The 15,333-nt window shown below is 40.2% G+C and overlaps 1 protein-coding gene across 1 annotated transcript; it reads left to right on the top strand.

The window, feature by feature from the left end:
• Nucleotides 1-7,383: 7,383 nt before the first annotated feature.
• Nucleotides 7,384-8,745, top strand: LOC131639555 (2-hydroxy-palmitic acid dioxygenase mpo1-like). The gene is made up of 4 exons (XM_058910043.1): nt 7,384-7,844; nt 7,961-8,023; nt 8,313-8,384; nt 8,480-8,745. The coding sequence occupies exons 1-4, from the start codon at nt 7,503-7,505 to the stop codon at nt 8,594-8,596; spliced, it is 594 nt and encodes a 197-aa protein (XP_058766026.1). The 5' UTR covers nt 7,384-7,502; the 3' UTR covers nt 8,597-8,745.
• Nucleotides 8,746-15,333: the final 6,588 nt, after the last annotated feature.

Raw genomic sequence — 15,333 nt, forward strand, 5'->3', positions numbered from 1 at the left:
AATTTTCGTTTTCTTACATTTACTCAATATCAATGTAATCTAATCATTCTAATGAGTTCATGAGGCCTTATAGGGTGGATCTGGGCTCTAACATGTTAGCTTCCACGTGAGAATTGCTCTATGCCATTAACAAGTGCTCATGCATGTTCAAACTTCAACTTCATCGAATCCATGGCTACAGCACTCAAACAGTGAAACTAATACCATATTTGGACTCAGAGCATCCTAATTAGGGGATCTGGGTCACTTGTTATTCTTCATAACGTTTGTTCTTGCAGGTTTGTGAAGCTACCAAGAAATGGTGTTTTTATCGTAAAAATAGAGGGGGTTTAAAACCGCCACTATTCATGTTAAAAAATGAAGAAGACGGAGGTTGAAGACGACCACGCGTCCAAGCGTGGTTCGTCAGTCAAAACTGACTCTTCCCTCCGCTCACGTGGCTGCTTACCATTAGCTAGTCAAATGGTCTTCCCATCCACGCATGCACTTGTGGGTCCTAGTCTGGATAATATATTCCCTTGAATTCAGTGCATGTCACCCACCATTATATCATGTTCCCCACAATCTAAGCCATTGGATCATGATCTCAGCACATCCAACGCATCAGAACATCCCCCACATCATGGACCTCATTTAATTACCACACCTGATCATTGTTTATATATTTTCTATTTTTATTTAATTTTCTTTATAAAATTATTTTAAAATAGTTCTAAAAATCCAAAAAATACACAAAAAATATTTTTAAGTTGATAAAATAATACTTTATTTTCTGAAATAAAAATATTTTATTTTTCTTCATAATTTAAATATTTTGCATAATTAATTAGTATATATTTATATACTTGCTTTTTAATTATTTCAACCAATCAAAAAAGTCATAAAAAATTTGTTCTTTATATTAAATATAGTTTATATATTATAGGCTAATTTTGTACATATTTAGAATAATTTTCTCTTTAAGTTTTAATTATTTGTGTAATTATTTGTATAATTATATGATTATTTAACTTAATAATTTCAAAACCTATTTCAAAAATTCCAAAAAAATTAGTTTTATCTTAAAATTAATTGATAAGCATTTTGAACATATTTTAAGCTTAATTTTTAGGTTTAAATTTTATTTCCATCTTTTTCTTATTTTAATTAAATTAATCATGCATTGATTCTAATTAAAATCAATCATCAAAAAATCCAAAAATATTTCTTTTATTTTCTTGCAATTTAAATTCCTAGATCAAGTGTATAGGTTGTCAAATTCATGTAAATAAGCGTAGTTTACATTTCCCGCAAAATCGATGTAATAGCGTAGATTTACTTTCCGCATTTTACATTTCCACATTTAAATTCCAGCACATATAAAATTGCGTGTATGTCAAAGATAAAATTGAATCGTTAGATCACTAACTTCAAAGATAAAATATCTGAATCAAAACACAATCACACTTGCACCTCTTAAGGTAATCCCTCTTTTACTCTCTTCAAAAATCAAGATCAAATTCAAATGCAAAATCGAACTTTCGTTTACATCCGGTAAAAGGATAGTTTTTTAAAGGAAATAGGATAAGACCTTATAACTTAGGGTAGACCTCCTAATTTGCTTGCTCAGATCAAAACAAACAAATCTCTCATATATCATTGTTTTTTCAAAATAAAACTTTCAAAAAAGACAATACTTTGTATATATCCAAACGAGGATCATTACGAAGTTAACATTCTTTTTTCAAAAACATCTTTCGAAAGATAAAACACTTTGTATACATCCGCACAAGGATCATTACAAAGTAAATTTACAAAGGTATTTGAAACCACATACAAGCATTTCAAGGCAATAGAAAAGTGATTGAAAACAAGTGAGCTAAGCAAATTAAAGAGCCCATGGATAACCAGGGATACAAAGGGTGCTAACACCTTCCCTTTGTATAACCTATCCCCTTACCCAGAATTTCTTAAAGGTCTTTTTCTGTTTCTTTTATAAACCTTTCCTTAATTGGATAAAATAAAAGTCGGTGGCGACTCTCTGATTTTCAAAAACACAAAAGCAGAAAGAAAAGAGTCAGCTCGCGTATCTCTCCGCGAGAGGTATGGTAAAAAACCGAGGGCGACACGATGTAATTCCCCTCTGGTCTTAAATATAATTCCCACGCTTAGGTTTAACAGCAATTTATACCCCAAAAAGCAATGAAATAACACATATTCAAATAAATAAACATTTAATTGAATTGCAGTAAATAAACGAATTGCGGTAAATAAATAAGATTGCAAATAAATAAATAAATAAATAAAATTTAAATATTTATAAAAAACCATAAACCCTAAAATGGCGAATTAGCCAAACCCTAAAAATTTCGCCAAAAACCTAAACCATTTGCCAAAACCTAAACCCTCTCAAGCCTTAGGAGCCTAATAATTTACAGTTTTGTTATCACTATTTCCCCAACAGAGTCGCCAGCTGTAGCAACCTGCCCTAAAAATTAGCTTTTAGAGTCGCCACCTATTCTGAAGGGCGAATAGGAAACCCTACGCAGTTAAGAGATTCGGGGTAAGATTATTATAATCAGGTCGAGGGAAGGTGTTAGGCACCCTCAACCCTTTCCTAAGGTTTGATCTAAGATGAAGGTTTATGGCAAAATTATAAAGGTTAATAGCTAATGAAATGAGAAGGGCGAAAAGTGAGATTTGAAAGAATTGAGGTTTTAGGGAAGGGGACTCGCCTTGGTTATCCAAGTGCCTACGTATCTCCTTAGGGAGAATCAGAGTCAACGTAGTTCGGGCACAAGGTTGTACGCCTTAGAATTGATTATGGAGGTGTTTGAAGGCTTTTTGAATGGCCTATCGTAGTTTTGAATTTGATTTGAAAGGCATTTTGAGTTGCCTGATTGGAAAGGATGAAAATCCGTAGTTTTGGAGGAGTGTCTTGAATGTTTTAGGTTTTGGGCGCACAACCCTGATTTAATATGTCACCGTTAGTTGCGATGATCAATAGGTTTGATCATTATAGTTAACGGATTAATGGGTTATTGCTGGTTACTCTGACTGATAGATTCGATCGTCGCGGGCAGCAAATAAAATGTATTTTAATTTATTTAAATTTTTTATCTCTCGTCTAATGCGGCTAATAGATTTAGTCGGGTCGAGAAGAGAATTGATTGGGGATTAATGTCTTGCCAAAAGTGCAATGGGATTGGGTAAGCCCTAATGCATTGGTAGGGTTTTTGGTGATTTATAATATTAATTAAAATTAATTAAAATAGTTAAGTCGATATAATTGAAATAATCGGAAAATAGTCGGGACAATCCTAATGTTAATTATAGTCCTAAACCTAATTATATTATTAATCCTAATTATATTAATTTATTTAAACTAAACATAATCTATCAATATTTAATCTAGACAAATAAACAATAAAAATAATAAAATTATTTAAAAACCTGGAACCAATCCTGTGCGGCTGGCCTTGAGGGTGCATGATAAACCTTCAGCTTGGTGTACGTTAGATATGGACTATTGGAGATCCAGTGGTGAGAGAGCGAGGGTGCATGGTATGCGCAGCGCCAGATCCGGAGGTAGTGCCTTGATAAAAATAATAGTGAGAAAGCACGCAAAGGCTGGGAATCGAACCCCCTCCCCTTGGGCTTCTTTCACTTTCCATTTGCCATTCATGTTGTACACGTTAACTGACATATAGATGCACTCACATAATTAAATATAATAATGCACAGTAAACAGAAAAAATCAAACAATGAAGTCAGACCGGGCCCATTGCTTTACAAACAGACCAATGGGAATTGGAGAGCGTGCGCTGACTTGTTGACTGGTCGTCCCAATTTCGCCACGTATCCGGAGAGAGAGGGAAGAGCCTGAATCATGCTGACCCTCCAATAATGATGATGCACGCGTGGAGGAGAGAAGAACGGACAGATTGATTCACCAATCTTGACGCGCCAACACACCTTGCCGACTGCGACCTTCCCCTGCAATTGTCCACCTACCGCTGGCAGCGACTCAGTCGTCTTCTCCGGCGAGCCATATTAACCTGTGAAAACAGCATAAAATGAAAAGGAAAAAGATCCAGGTCCACTAATTGGGACCCTGCGAGTCCAACGGCGCTATTGGTTTGTCCTGAAACTACCTGTGGAGTGTGTTTCGACGGACATAAACCGAACTGCCCTAACAATGGCAGCGGCTGGCTCCGGCGATAAAACCTCCATGTAAAATGTCCAGCATGTTCTAAACATGCACCTGAGATGATCTGGGCAAGAGAAATCGGTCAACACTGCATGGAAAAGAAAAAACGAAATCGAAATCCTTACCTTTAATGGTGCACCTCGAAGGGCAACCTTCATGTATGTTGCAGGCTTCGAGATGAACTCTAAACTGTTCCTGGAAGTCTCAGGATGATCGTAAACCTCTTGGGATCCCTTGAAACCTCTTGTACTGATCTTGTGATGATGCCCTAGTTTGTTGCACTTTTTTTAAATCAAACCCTAACCCTTACTCCCCTCTCTTCGTCCTCCCCCCTTCTGAATTCTCTTGAGAATATATATGAGTCTATTTAGGGTTATAGGATTGGAAAGAATATATTGTCTTGATGAAACATATTTGATTCAAATTTTTATCCAATCTTTCTAAAATTGCTACTTTTCTTATACTCCTAGCTTGTGCACGAAATTTTCATCTTTTATGGACTATCTTGGGCCTCAAGACAAGTGAAAGCAAAGCTTATATGCACTTGTCCCTTGTTTCTACATTTTATTTAATTTCATTTGTATTTTAATGGAAATAATTTCGAAATAAATAAAATGAATAGCAAGGGGGCGTGCTCTTAAGTGTAGAGGTCGTGGATGGGCTTATGAATAAGTTTAGAACAAAATAACTTAGGCCCATTTGGAAGAAAATTGATTTTGACTAACATTTCTCTTCATGTACTTCTTAAAAAATGTTCAACTTCTGCGCCTTGTATCTTGCTCAATTTTTATCACTTTAAGGTGTTCTTGGACTTTTTAGAGAGCTCAAAGAGTCCTCTAAATGACCTCTTTGGTTTCATATCGATTGAGGCTTCCATGCTCAAGTTATGAGCTTTGACCCAAAAGGTATTTTCGTTGACTTTTCAGGGGGACCTATAATCTTTTGCACCATATCTCTCAAATGAAGCATTTATAGCCTTGGCTTGTGAGAGACAAAGTTGTAGAGAATCAAATTTCCTTCAAAATAGGCTTTGATTGGGAAATTTTTGATGCTCCATGTGAAAGTTATGACCAGTCAAAGTTGAGTTGACTTTCTCCTAAAAAACCCTACTTTGAACCTTTACATTTGTTCATTTCTGATTTTTTCTTGATGGATCATGATCAACCTTTGATCAAATGATGGATATAACCTCACACACTTGATGTTAACCAAAAGTCTCGAGGTTTGACTGTATTTTGACTATGGTTGACTTTTAGATCAGCATAGTCGATTATCGATCATCTGAGTCATTAAGTGCGCAATCCTTGGAATAGAAGCTTGATAATTGACATAGATATACCTTTAGACATATGAGACACCTTGAGACCCATTTGAGGCCTTCGAGATTCAAAATCTTTTGATAAATTGCAAACCCTAATTTCGAGACCCTTGATTAGGAGACTGTTACTTGAGAAGGACCCTTGAGCCTTGAGCCCTTGAAGATGAAATGATATGGGCAAATTTTGGGGTATGACAACAATCATACAAAATGAAAATATATCCCTTTCTCAGATTGTTGAGTATTACATTAGATATACAATCAACTAGCTCATAACTTTGAATTCTTTTCCTTGGTTATGAGATTGTTTAAGTATTACGCTTGATATATAATCAGAGGTGTATAAAGAATACAACAGAAAAGACTCTTAAGACTTAAGAATTTTCAAAATATACAAGTGTTAAGAAATTATAAGTTAAACTTGTGCTTTTGATTTGACAGAGTAATAACTTATTTGTCAATAGCTCATTATGTTTTCTTCAAGTCTTCAGCTCCTTATATAGAGAGAGACATAAAAGAGTCATTGGACAATACTTCTTGCACAAGTGAGTCTTGGAGAAGCTTTGATTAGAGACGTTGCGATGTTGCTTGATATAGTTAATTCCTGGAAAAACGCATTTCCTTAGCTTCAAAAGGAATTACTCGTTCCATCCCTAATGTCTGTGCAAATTTTTATTGAGTTTTGCTCGTGATCAAAAAAGACAAGTGACCTTTGTGTCTGATAATGACCTTTTAGAGTCTTCATGCTCCTTGCGTTTGACCAGCTTAAGAGTCCGAGTCTCCAGAGTCCGAATCCTTAGAGGTTGATCTTCTTCGGAGTCGGAGTCTTTGGAAGTTGACCTCCTTCAGAGTCTGAGTCTTAGGAGTCTGATGTTAAAGTTCCAATTCTTCAAATTTATGAACAACAAGCTTCTCATCAATGTTCAATTTTTAGTGCCAAAACTTTGTTTCCATTACAAATTTTAGTCTATGTTCCTACACACTTGAGCATAAAATAATATACCCAATTGTTCTTTAAATACTTTAATATCATCAAAATCTTTGGGATAAAGTACAAACCAATTTTATCCTGACAAACTTCATTTCTCTTGACAAATGGAAAAGATCTTTTCTTAAATCAAAATTTTCAATGACAACTTTTAAATTTTGATAATTTTAATTAATTAATTTTATTAAAAAAAATTAAATATAATTGAAACATTCTATTCTATAGAAAAAATGATTAAAGCCACTTGGCTTCTAGAAAAAAAAAACAAATAATTCAAAAAAAATGATAGAACAAGATTTATATTATTATTAATTAAAAAATATAAGAAAATGACTTTTTTATAATTTAACTTAATTTATTCATTCATTTCATTATAAATATAATAATTATAAATTATGTAAAATTTTAATTGTATAATCTAATCAATACTATATTATAAATTTAGATGTGACATCAATTTTCATAAAAAAGACATTAAAAATTAAAATTTTAAAAAATATTTTTTAATATAAATTTAATATCCTCTTCGTGTAATCACACATACTATCCTTATAAATGGAAAAGACAGCGGTAGACAGTTAAAACAACGTTAAAACTTAATAAAAAATAAAATATAATAAGGGATTAAAATTATATTTATATTTAAATTTTATGGACAAAATGATGAATCATATTTATCTAGAAAAAGATAAAATATAAAAAAGAAAATTAACTTTTTTTAATAAGATATTGTGTGCTAGCAGTAACTAAACATCCAACTGGCTTGCCATGTCAGGTTCAACATTTTACGCATGAAACCAAAAAAGAAATCCCATACCCATACAGTATTTACGGATCACATATATATTTAATCATAATACTGTTCAAACCCGTGTGCCAAAAAACCCTTTTACCAATCCAGCGAAACAACAAGTTCTGATACGCAACCCATCGAAAACAATATAAAAAAACCTTTTTGAATCAATCAAAATTCAAACTAATCTATAATTTTCATAACAAAAAAAAATATGGGGTTGTTAGATCTGGAAAAGCACTTTGCCTTCTATGGCTCTTATCACAGCAACCCAATTAACATCATAATTCACATAATCTTTGTTTGGCCTATCCTCTTCACCACTCTTATTCTCCTTTACTTTACCCCTCCTATTTTCTCTCCTTCCCAAACACTCCTTAATCTTATTCCCCATGTCTTGATTTTCAACATCGGTTTCTTCTTTACCGTTTTCTATTCCCTCTTCTATATTGCTTTGGATTTTAAAGCTGGTTCCTTCGTTGCTGTTCTTACTTTTCTTTGTTGGGTTTCTTCGAGTTTCGTCGCTGATTCCATCGGCTTCGAACTCGCTTGGAAGGTACTTTATTCATTCATTTAATTGTTGTTCATGAAATTAGTTTCTTGATTAGTGATTTGCAGTTAATTATTTTGAGAATTACGCGATTGATGTATATGAATCTATGATATTTTCAGATTGTGTTGGCTGCTCAGTTGTTGTGTTGGACTGGACAGTTTATTGGCCATGGTGTATTTGAGGTAAATTATTGCTTCATCTCTGAAAACCATCAATTATCAAGGTTTTAAATAAAAAAAAAAATATTTGCGATAAAGACTTTTATGATTTTGGTCGGGATTTTGGTCCGAACAAGTGTTACGACACATATTGTGGTTGTTGCGGTGTGAATTAACAATAATTTATTTTTTTATTATTATCGGCACTTTCTGATACCATTTTGTCGAAATCGTTTTTGCGGAAGTGACTCTTTGTTAATCATAGTACATTTTTCACTATTCACTTATTGTTGTACTATCAATTTTCTGTCAGAAACGTGCACCAGCTCTATTGGACAACCTTGCTCAAGCATTTCTAATGGCTCCTTTCTTTGTGGTTCTTGAGGTAGTTTTATTTTTTCTCATAATACTTTTTGTTGGATGTGTATCATACTTATTGAAAATTAAAATGAAGATGATTATATTAATTTGTTTTTGTAGATTCTTCAAACAACAATTGGATATGAACCATATCCTGGATTTGAGGCAAATGTGAAGGCAAAGATAGATGCTAATATCAAAGAATGGAAGGACAAGCAGCAAAAGAAACTTTCTTAGTTTAAAAAATTTGTTTACAAATGTTGTTGTTACAGATCATTCACCTCAGAAGGCTAGGTAAGATTAATGTTGTTTATGTATGTGGGCATATTGTTGGAAATTGTTGGTATATATATATGTTGGAATGAGATTACCGATTTGTTGTGTTATTGTTTAAGCCATAGATATTCTTTACTTTTTTTGAGAGAAGAGAAAATGAAGGGAATGTGTATTATTTTCTCTTGTATGGTTGCATTGAGAAAATAAGAGAGAAACATAAATCGATGCGGGACCCGTGATAGAAACTTGCATCGATGAACGAACTCGTGATAAAGGCAACAACTAGTAGTACTAGTACAATTAAAAAAAGACACGGGTGCTCAAAACAAAGACCATGAGAATACTTTCACACGCCAGGCCTGTCACTTGCTTTTCCATCGTATTCTTCCTTCAATAAATTTATTCTACTCAATAAGTATCATCGCATTTATTATCTGGAGTCCAGTGTTTTTTAAATCCATTCACATCCTAAATTCAATAATATTGTATGAAATAGTAGTATCAAATATATTACTGTAGATTTGTCAAAAAAAAACATTACTGTAGTAGTATTCGTAAAAGCTAGCAGAAGTTGGGGTGGATAAACGGATGGGTTCGGTGAAATTCAGATCTAAATATGGAATCCGGGTCAATCCGCAGTTTATAAAAACTACTAGGAACCTAATTTTGACCATAAATTTGGGCCTTCAATGGATCATTTAAAATTTTTGAAACAAAGTGTTCTGGACTGGGCCAAGATTAAGCCCAATCTATTTTCGGCCCACTTAGCCTTAGAGGCCCAAACCCCTCTGTGCCCCATAATTGGGCCTGAAGTGCTCGTCTCCACTATGCTCGACATAACGCTCCTCGTGAACTGTCTGACGCCCGTTAAGGATGCTCCCCGCGAGCATCCTCTATGCCGAGGACCCTGCTCTCCGCAAGCACCTTCTCCGCCGAGGACCCCGCTCCTCGTAGGGATCGTTTCACATCCAACCCCCCGAATAATGCGGAGTCCACGTGGTCCCTAAAAGACCGCGTCTCCCTTAAACTTCGGAGCGGTTAACCAGGACAGAGGGCACTCACGCACCTCCGATATTTCCGTCCAAGAAACCTGACAGTCTCCTAATTGGGCCTGGGCATCCAACCCAAATAGCGAGATCATGGCCCAGCGCTGGGGGCTATAAATACCCTCTTTCACTAGAGGGTCAGGTATTCACTTCTTTCTAACTCTTAGCTTGTACTTGCGCTCCTTTGCTCGTTTCCTTACTTTAGCATCGGAGTACCTTGCAGGTACACCCCCCTCTCACTCCTCGAAGACCCAGTTCCGAGCAGCCCGTGACGATTCTTCTGATCAGGTACGATCAGTGGCGCTAACAAACAAGATCAAAGCTAATCCATCCTACGATCGTCATGGCCGGCAACAACAACAACGTCAACGTCCCAAACCCCGATCCCTTCCATCTGGACAATCTCATCCAGGATTCTGCCCCCGAGGGGACGAATCGACATCGGCGGGAGGGACAACAGCATACCGCTGACGGGCAAGGGAGGTTGAGGCATGAGACCTCCCAACCCAACAGAAGACAGCAACCTCAGAATGTCGAGCAAGCTCAAAACGGTGGGAACGAGCAACCTCAACCCCAGAACGGACCAGAGCAAGCTCAAAACCTGAATGAAACTGACGCCAGGGACGGGCATGTTGCTTCCTCCTTCACCCATACATCTGAGAGGCGAAGAGTTCAATACGAAGACAACCAAGAACAAGCCGATATCCCCGAGGAAGCCGACTCCACCACAGTCCTCTTGCTCAAAGAACTGTAGAAGACCAACCGCCTCATCCGGCTTCAAGGTGACCGCATTGATGAGTTGGAAAGGAAGCGGCGATATCGTTCCCCCCCGCGGAGACACTATCGGTCGCGTTCCTATTCTTCCTCGCGCTCACCACCGAGGAGGTATCGTCGACGCTCCCCGTCCTCTTCGCGCTCCCCGCCTAAAAGGTATCGTCGTCAGAGATCATATTCCCGCTCTCCACCACGAAAGAGCAAGAGGAATCAGAAGCCAGAGGCCACAGAAACTAGGAGCCTCTCCCCCGAGCGGGACTACCGAGGCCCCTCCAAAATTGTGTTGAAACCTTGCGAGCGTTCCCCTCCCCGGGACAACCGCAAAAATCCGAGCAGAACGCAGGTAAAATCCCGGCGAGGCAGACACTCGACTTCTCCAGGACCAAGTGACGAGGAAGACTTCCGCACCCCCTTGTCCGAAAGCATCCGAAGAGCTCATCTTCCACGAGGAATGGAAAAACCACCAACCCTGGACCTATACGATGGGACTACTGATCCCGACGACCACATTCGAAGCATCGAAGCCGTCATGGATTATCACGTCGTCCGAAGGTCGATTAAATGCCGCATCTTTCAAGCCACCCTTAGGAAAGGGGCGATGACATGGTACATGAACCTCCCTCCCAACTCCATCCACTCTTGGACCGAGCTGAAGGAACTCTTCTTGAGCCATTTCACAGCCTCCCGTCGACAACCAAAGTCGGAAGCAAACCTCGAGGCTATGATCCAAGGAACCAACGAACCTCTCCGAGATTACCTCGACAGGTTCAACAAAGAGGTCATCCAAGTACAGACGACCGATTACATGAAGAGATATCTCCTAGAGCGAGGACTCCTCCCCGGAAGCGACTTCAAGAAGGCTATAAAAATTGAGAAGGTGCACACCATGAACGCCCTCCTCCACAAGGCCCAAGCCTTCATCGCTTTCGAAGAAGGCGAAGCGGCTGCCATAAAAGCTTCGAGGGGCAATGATGCTGCCCGCAACTCAAACCACGATAACTCGGGCTCGCGCCGGGGACATGAGAAAAGGAAAGATGACAGGTCCCACGACGCCAAAGAACGCCGAGGACCAGCCGGTCGATTCAGCGACTATACTCCCCTGAACGCTTTGCACGAGAAGATCCTGGCCGAGTGTAAAAGCACCGATTTCAAGAACTCCAACGTCAGACCGCCGAAGTCCAACCCTACCAGACCCGGGACCCACAAATCCAAGTACTGCAAGTATCACAAAAGCCATGGGCATCTGACTGACGAATGCGTACATCTCAAGGACGCCATCGAGACTCTGATTAAGGAAGGTCGCCTTTCGAAATACACGAAGAATGGAGAACCTTCCCGAAGAGAAAACCCGCGGAACTCCGACGAGGGTAACTCACCGGACAGTAGACCACTACAAGTAGCTCTGTCCATCACCCGACCAGAAGACTTCGTTCCCTCCGTCGGAATAACAACCGCCTTCAGCACGTGGGAAGGGTTCCCGACCGCGATGGTCGTATCCAATGGCGGGGACCCCGGTTCTCTCACTATCAGCTCAGTGAAGAGAAAGTTTGATGAGTTGATCAGCGCCAACTCAGACCTCGGCCCTACCCTACAGAAGTTCAAAGGGAAATCAGACCCAATCACTTTCTATTTGGAAGAGCTGCCCGGCGGAGCCCCGAATGCCACAATTCCCCGGCTCGTTCGAGCAAGGATGGCAAATTTTGACGTCCGTCGAGTCCTAGTCAACGAGGGGAGCTCGGTCGACATCATGTATTCCCACCTTTTCCGGATCCTCCAGCTAGACAACTCGCATCTCACTCCATATGTGGGCTCCGACCTCCAGGGTTTCAACGGAGCGACCACCAAACTTTGGGGTTACGTCGAACTGATCGTCACCTTCGGGGAAGGAGAAGCTTCCAGACAGGTCAAGACAAGGTTTTTGATGATCGACTGCAAGACCCTCTACAACTGCATCATCGGGCGCCCCACTCTAGCTGAACTCACGGCCGTCCCCTCGACCGTGCATCTGAAGATGAAGTTCTACACGAAAAGAGGACGAGTAGCCACCATCAACGCCGACATCGAAGCCGCCAGGAGAATATTCGACGCCTCGATGAAAGGGTTGCAACTAATCGCCCCTCCCTCCAGCTCAAACAAGAAGCCAAGAGTAGAAGACAAGCCTCCTCGAGAAGATCGTCAGCAACCGACCAACATCAGCTCAGTTGACCTCGACGCTCGCTTCACGAAGGAAGAGCTGAAGAAAGGCGAGGAACCACAACCCAAGACGACTCACCCCGTCCGACCTATCCTGGACGGCGACTTCGAGCTCGTCCCGCTGGGAAACAACCCCGACAAGGCGGTGAAGATCGGCAAGGACATCCCAGATCTGCCGAAGAGACAACTCGTAGCATGCCTTCGAGCCAACGCCGACTTGTTCGCCTGGAGCGCGGAGGAAATGCCCGGACTCGACCCTGAGGTCGCCTGCCACCATCTCTCCATTGATCCAGTCGTTAAGGCAGTAGTTCAACGTAGGCGTCGGCAGTCTCCCGAGAAAGTAGAGGCTGCCGGGAAAGCTGTAAAAGACCTCTTAGAGGCAAATTTTATTTCCGAGGCCAAGTATTCAACTTGGCTCTCAAACGTTGTACTAGTTAAAAAATATAATGGAAAATGGAGAATGTGTGTTGATTATACTGATGTTAACCGGGCATGGCCCAAAGATGCTTACCCTTTGCCTAACATTGATAGACTGGTCGACAACTCGTCCGGTTATAAATTGTTGTCTTTTATGGATGCTTATTCAGGTTACAACGAGATCCCGATGGCGAGGTGCGACAAACAGTGCACGACATTCATGACCGAGTCGGGCAACTGTTACTACAACGTAATGCCCTTTAGACTCAAAAACGCCGGAGCCACATACCAACCGATGATGAACAAGGTATTCCGAGGAGAGATCGGCGACACGCTCGAGGTGTACATGGACGACATGATCGTCAAATCTCGGGAGGACACCGACCACACCACGCATCTCGAGCGAGTGTTCGAGCAGGCCAGATCCTGCAAAATGCGCTTCAACCCAGAGAAATGCACCTTCGATGTCCGGGCGGGCAAGTTCCTCGGTTTCTACTTAACCGAAAGAGGAATAGAAGCCAACCCGGATAAATGCCGAGCATTCTCGGAACTCCCCACTCCTAACAATAAAAAATCCATCCAAGTCCTAAACGGGATGCTCACGACACTATCCCGTTTTGTCGCAAAGTCTGCCCAGCACGCTCTCCCATTCTTTAAGTTACTGCGAAAGGAGGCGACCTTTGAATGGTCCGAGAAGTGCGAGCGAGCAGTATCCCACCTTAAGCAAGTACTCTCAGAACCACCCGTCCTCTCCCGACCTGGAGACAATGAGATCTTATATCTCTACCTGGCCGTCTCAAACAAAGCAGTCAGCGCGGCCTTGATCCGAGAGACTGAAGACGGGCAGAAGCCCGTATATTTCACCTGCAAAGCCCTACAAGGACCCGAGGTGCGATACCAACAAATCGAGAAAGTCGCACTGACCCTAATAACAACAGCCAGAAGTCTGAGGTACTACTTCCTCGCCCACACCATCGTCGTCCGAACAGATCAGCCTATCAAGCGACTTCTCAGCCGACCAGTCATGACCGGGAGAATGTGAATACAAGATCACACTCACAAAGATGTTTTTGATTCATGGCAAACTCAACAAGCATTCAAGCAACAAGATACAAGCAGAAGAACTCAAAGAAAAGCAAGCTTTGGTCTCTCATAACAGAGCAGGTCGACCTACTATGCACACAGGTCGACTCAACACAAGCAAAATAAGAGGAACTCAGAAAATCAGCAGTTAGGTCGACCTACTCCCAACACAGGTCGACCTAAAATGAAGAAATTTACATATCATTCTGCTAGGTCGACCTACACAACAACTAGGTCGACCTAATCTGAGAAAATATCCCCAAAACGCATCTGAAGTGGATTCTGGTCGACCTACTTCTTTGACAGGTCGACCTAACTGGGAACAAATGACATCCAAAGAATATGCAGCTCTGTTAGGTCGACCTATCTGATCAAAACTGACATCCAAAGGATATGCAGCTCTGTTAGGTCGACCCAACCCTAAATTAGGTCGACCTATCTGATCAAAACTGTCAAAATTTCTGGTTTTCTCTGCATCAACTAAAAAGCTCTCATATATATTGTCCAAGGTTCAATTATTGAAAACAACACCAACGACTGAAAGATACACAAAGGCTTCTCATCTTCGTTCTTCGTCATCTCCAACACAATTACACATAATCATTCTTGCGTTGAGGGTTAGTGATCGAGTTCGATAACGTCCATGGAACGGAATTGAAGATTCCTAGTGGGTGAAGATTTGTGGGGTTTTTGGTGAATAAAATCCGAGGGTTTTGTCCTCCAAGATAGGTGTTTCTTGGGGGTTTTTATCAAGAGGTTTCATCGAGGATCCATCTGAGTGTGAAGATTGAAGAACAAGGGTTCAAGGCAATTCAAGACACTGCAGAAAAGGGATCAAGTGAAGCTCTTGGATCACCTTGATCTGACTCAAGATTAAGGGGGAAGAAGATTCAAAGGATCGACATAATTGGTTTATGGTTTATCGCTTTGTTATCTTCTTTGTATAAACTGCTTTCAACATTAATGAAAGATTTCCCAATTTCAGTTTGGAATTGGGGGCAGACGTAGTCGTAGCGAGGACGATCGACGAACTGCCTGAACAAATATCGTGTTCTTGTCGCTTTTATCTTTTCATTTACGTTCTGTTCATATTTGGTCATAATTGTGTTAGCTGAAGATTTCGTTTTATGTTGTTTATCCTTCGAAAGAGTTGAGAATCGAAGGAAAGATGGTTACTGATGGCCA

This window comes from Vicia villosa, unplaced genomic scaffold (assembly GCF_029867415.1).
Source record: "Vicia villosa cultivar HV-30 ecotype Madison, WI unplaced genomic scaffold, Vvil1.0 ctg.002687F_1_1, whole genome shotgun sequence".
In the NCBI taxonomy this organism is placed as follows: Eukaryota; Viridiplantae; Streptophyta; class Magnoliopsida; order Fabales; family Fabaceae; genus Vicia; species Vicia villosa.

Excerpts from the sequence above, each read along its gene's own strand:
- LOC131639555 (XM_058910043.1), top strand. The coding sequence starts at position 7,503 with ATGGGGTTGTTAGATCTGGAAAAGCACTTTGCCTTCTATGGCTCTTAT. Across the intron at positions 7,845-7,960 it reads GCTTCGAACTCGCTTGGAAG|ATTGTGTTGGCTGCTCAGTT; the intron begins GTACTTTATTCA and ends TGATATTTTCAG. Across the intron at positions 8,024-8,312 it reads TTGGCCATGGTGTATTTGAG|AAACGTGCACCAGCTCTATT; the intron begins GTAAATTATTGC and ends ATTTTCTGTCAG.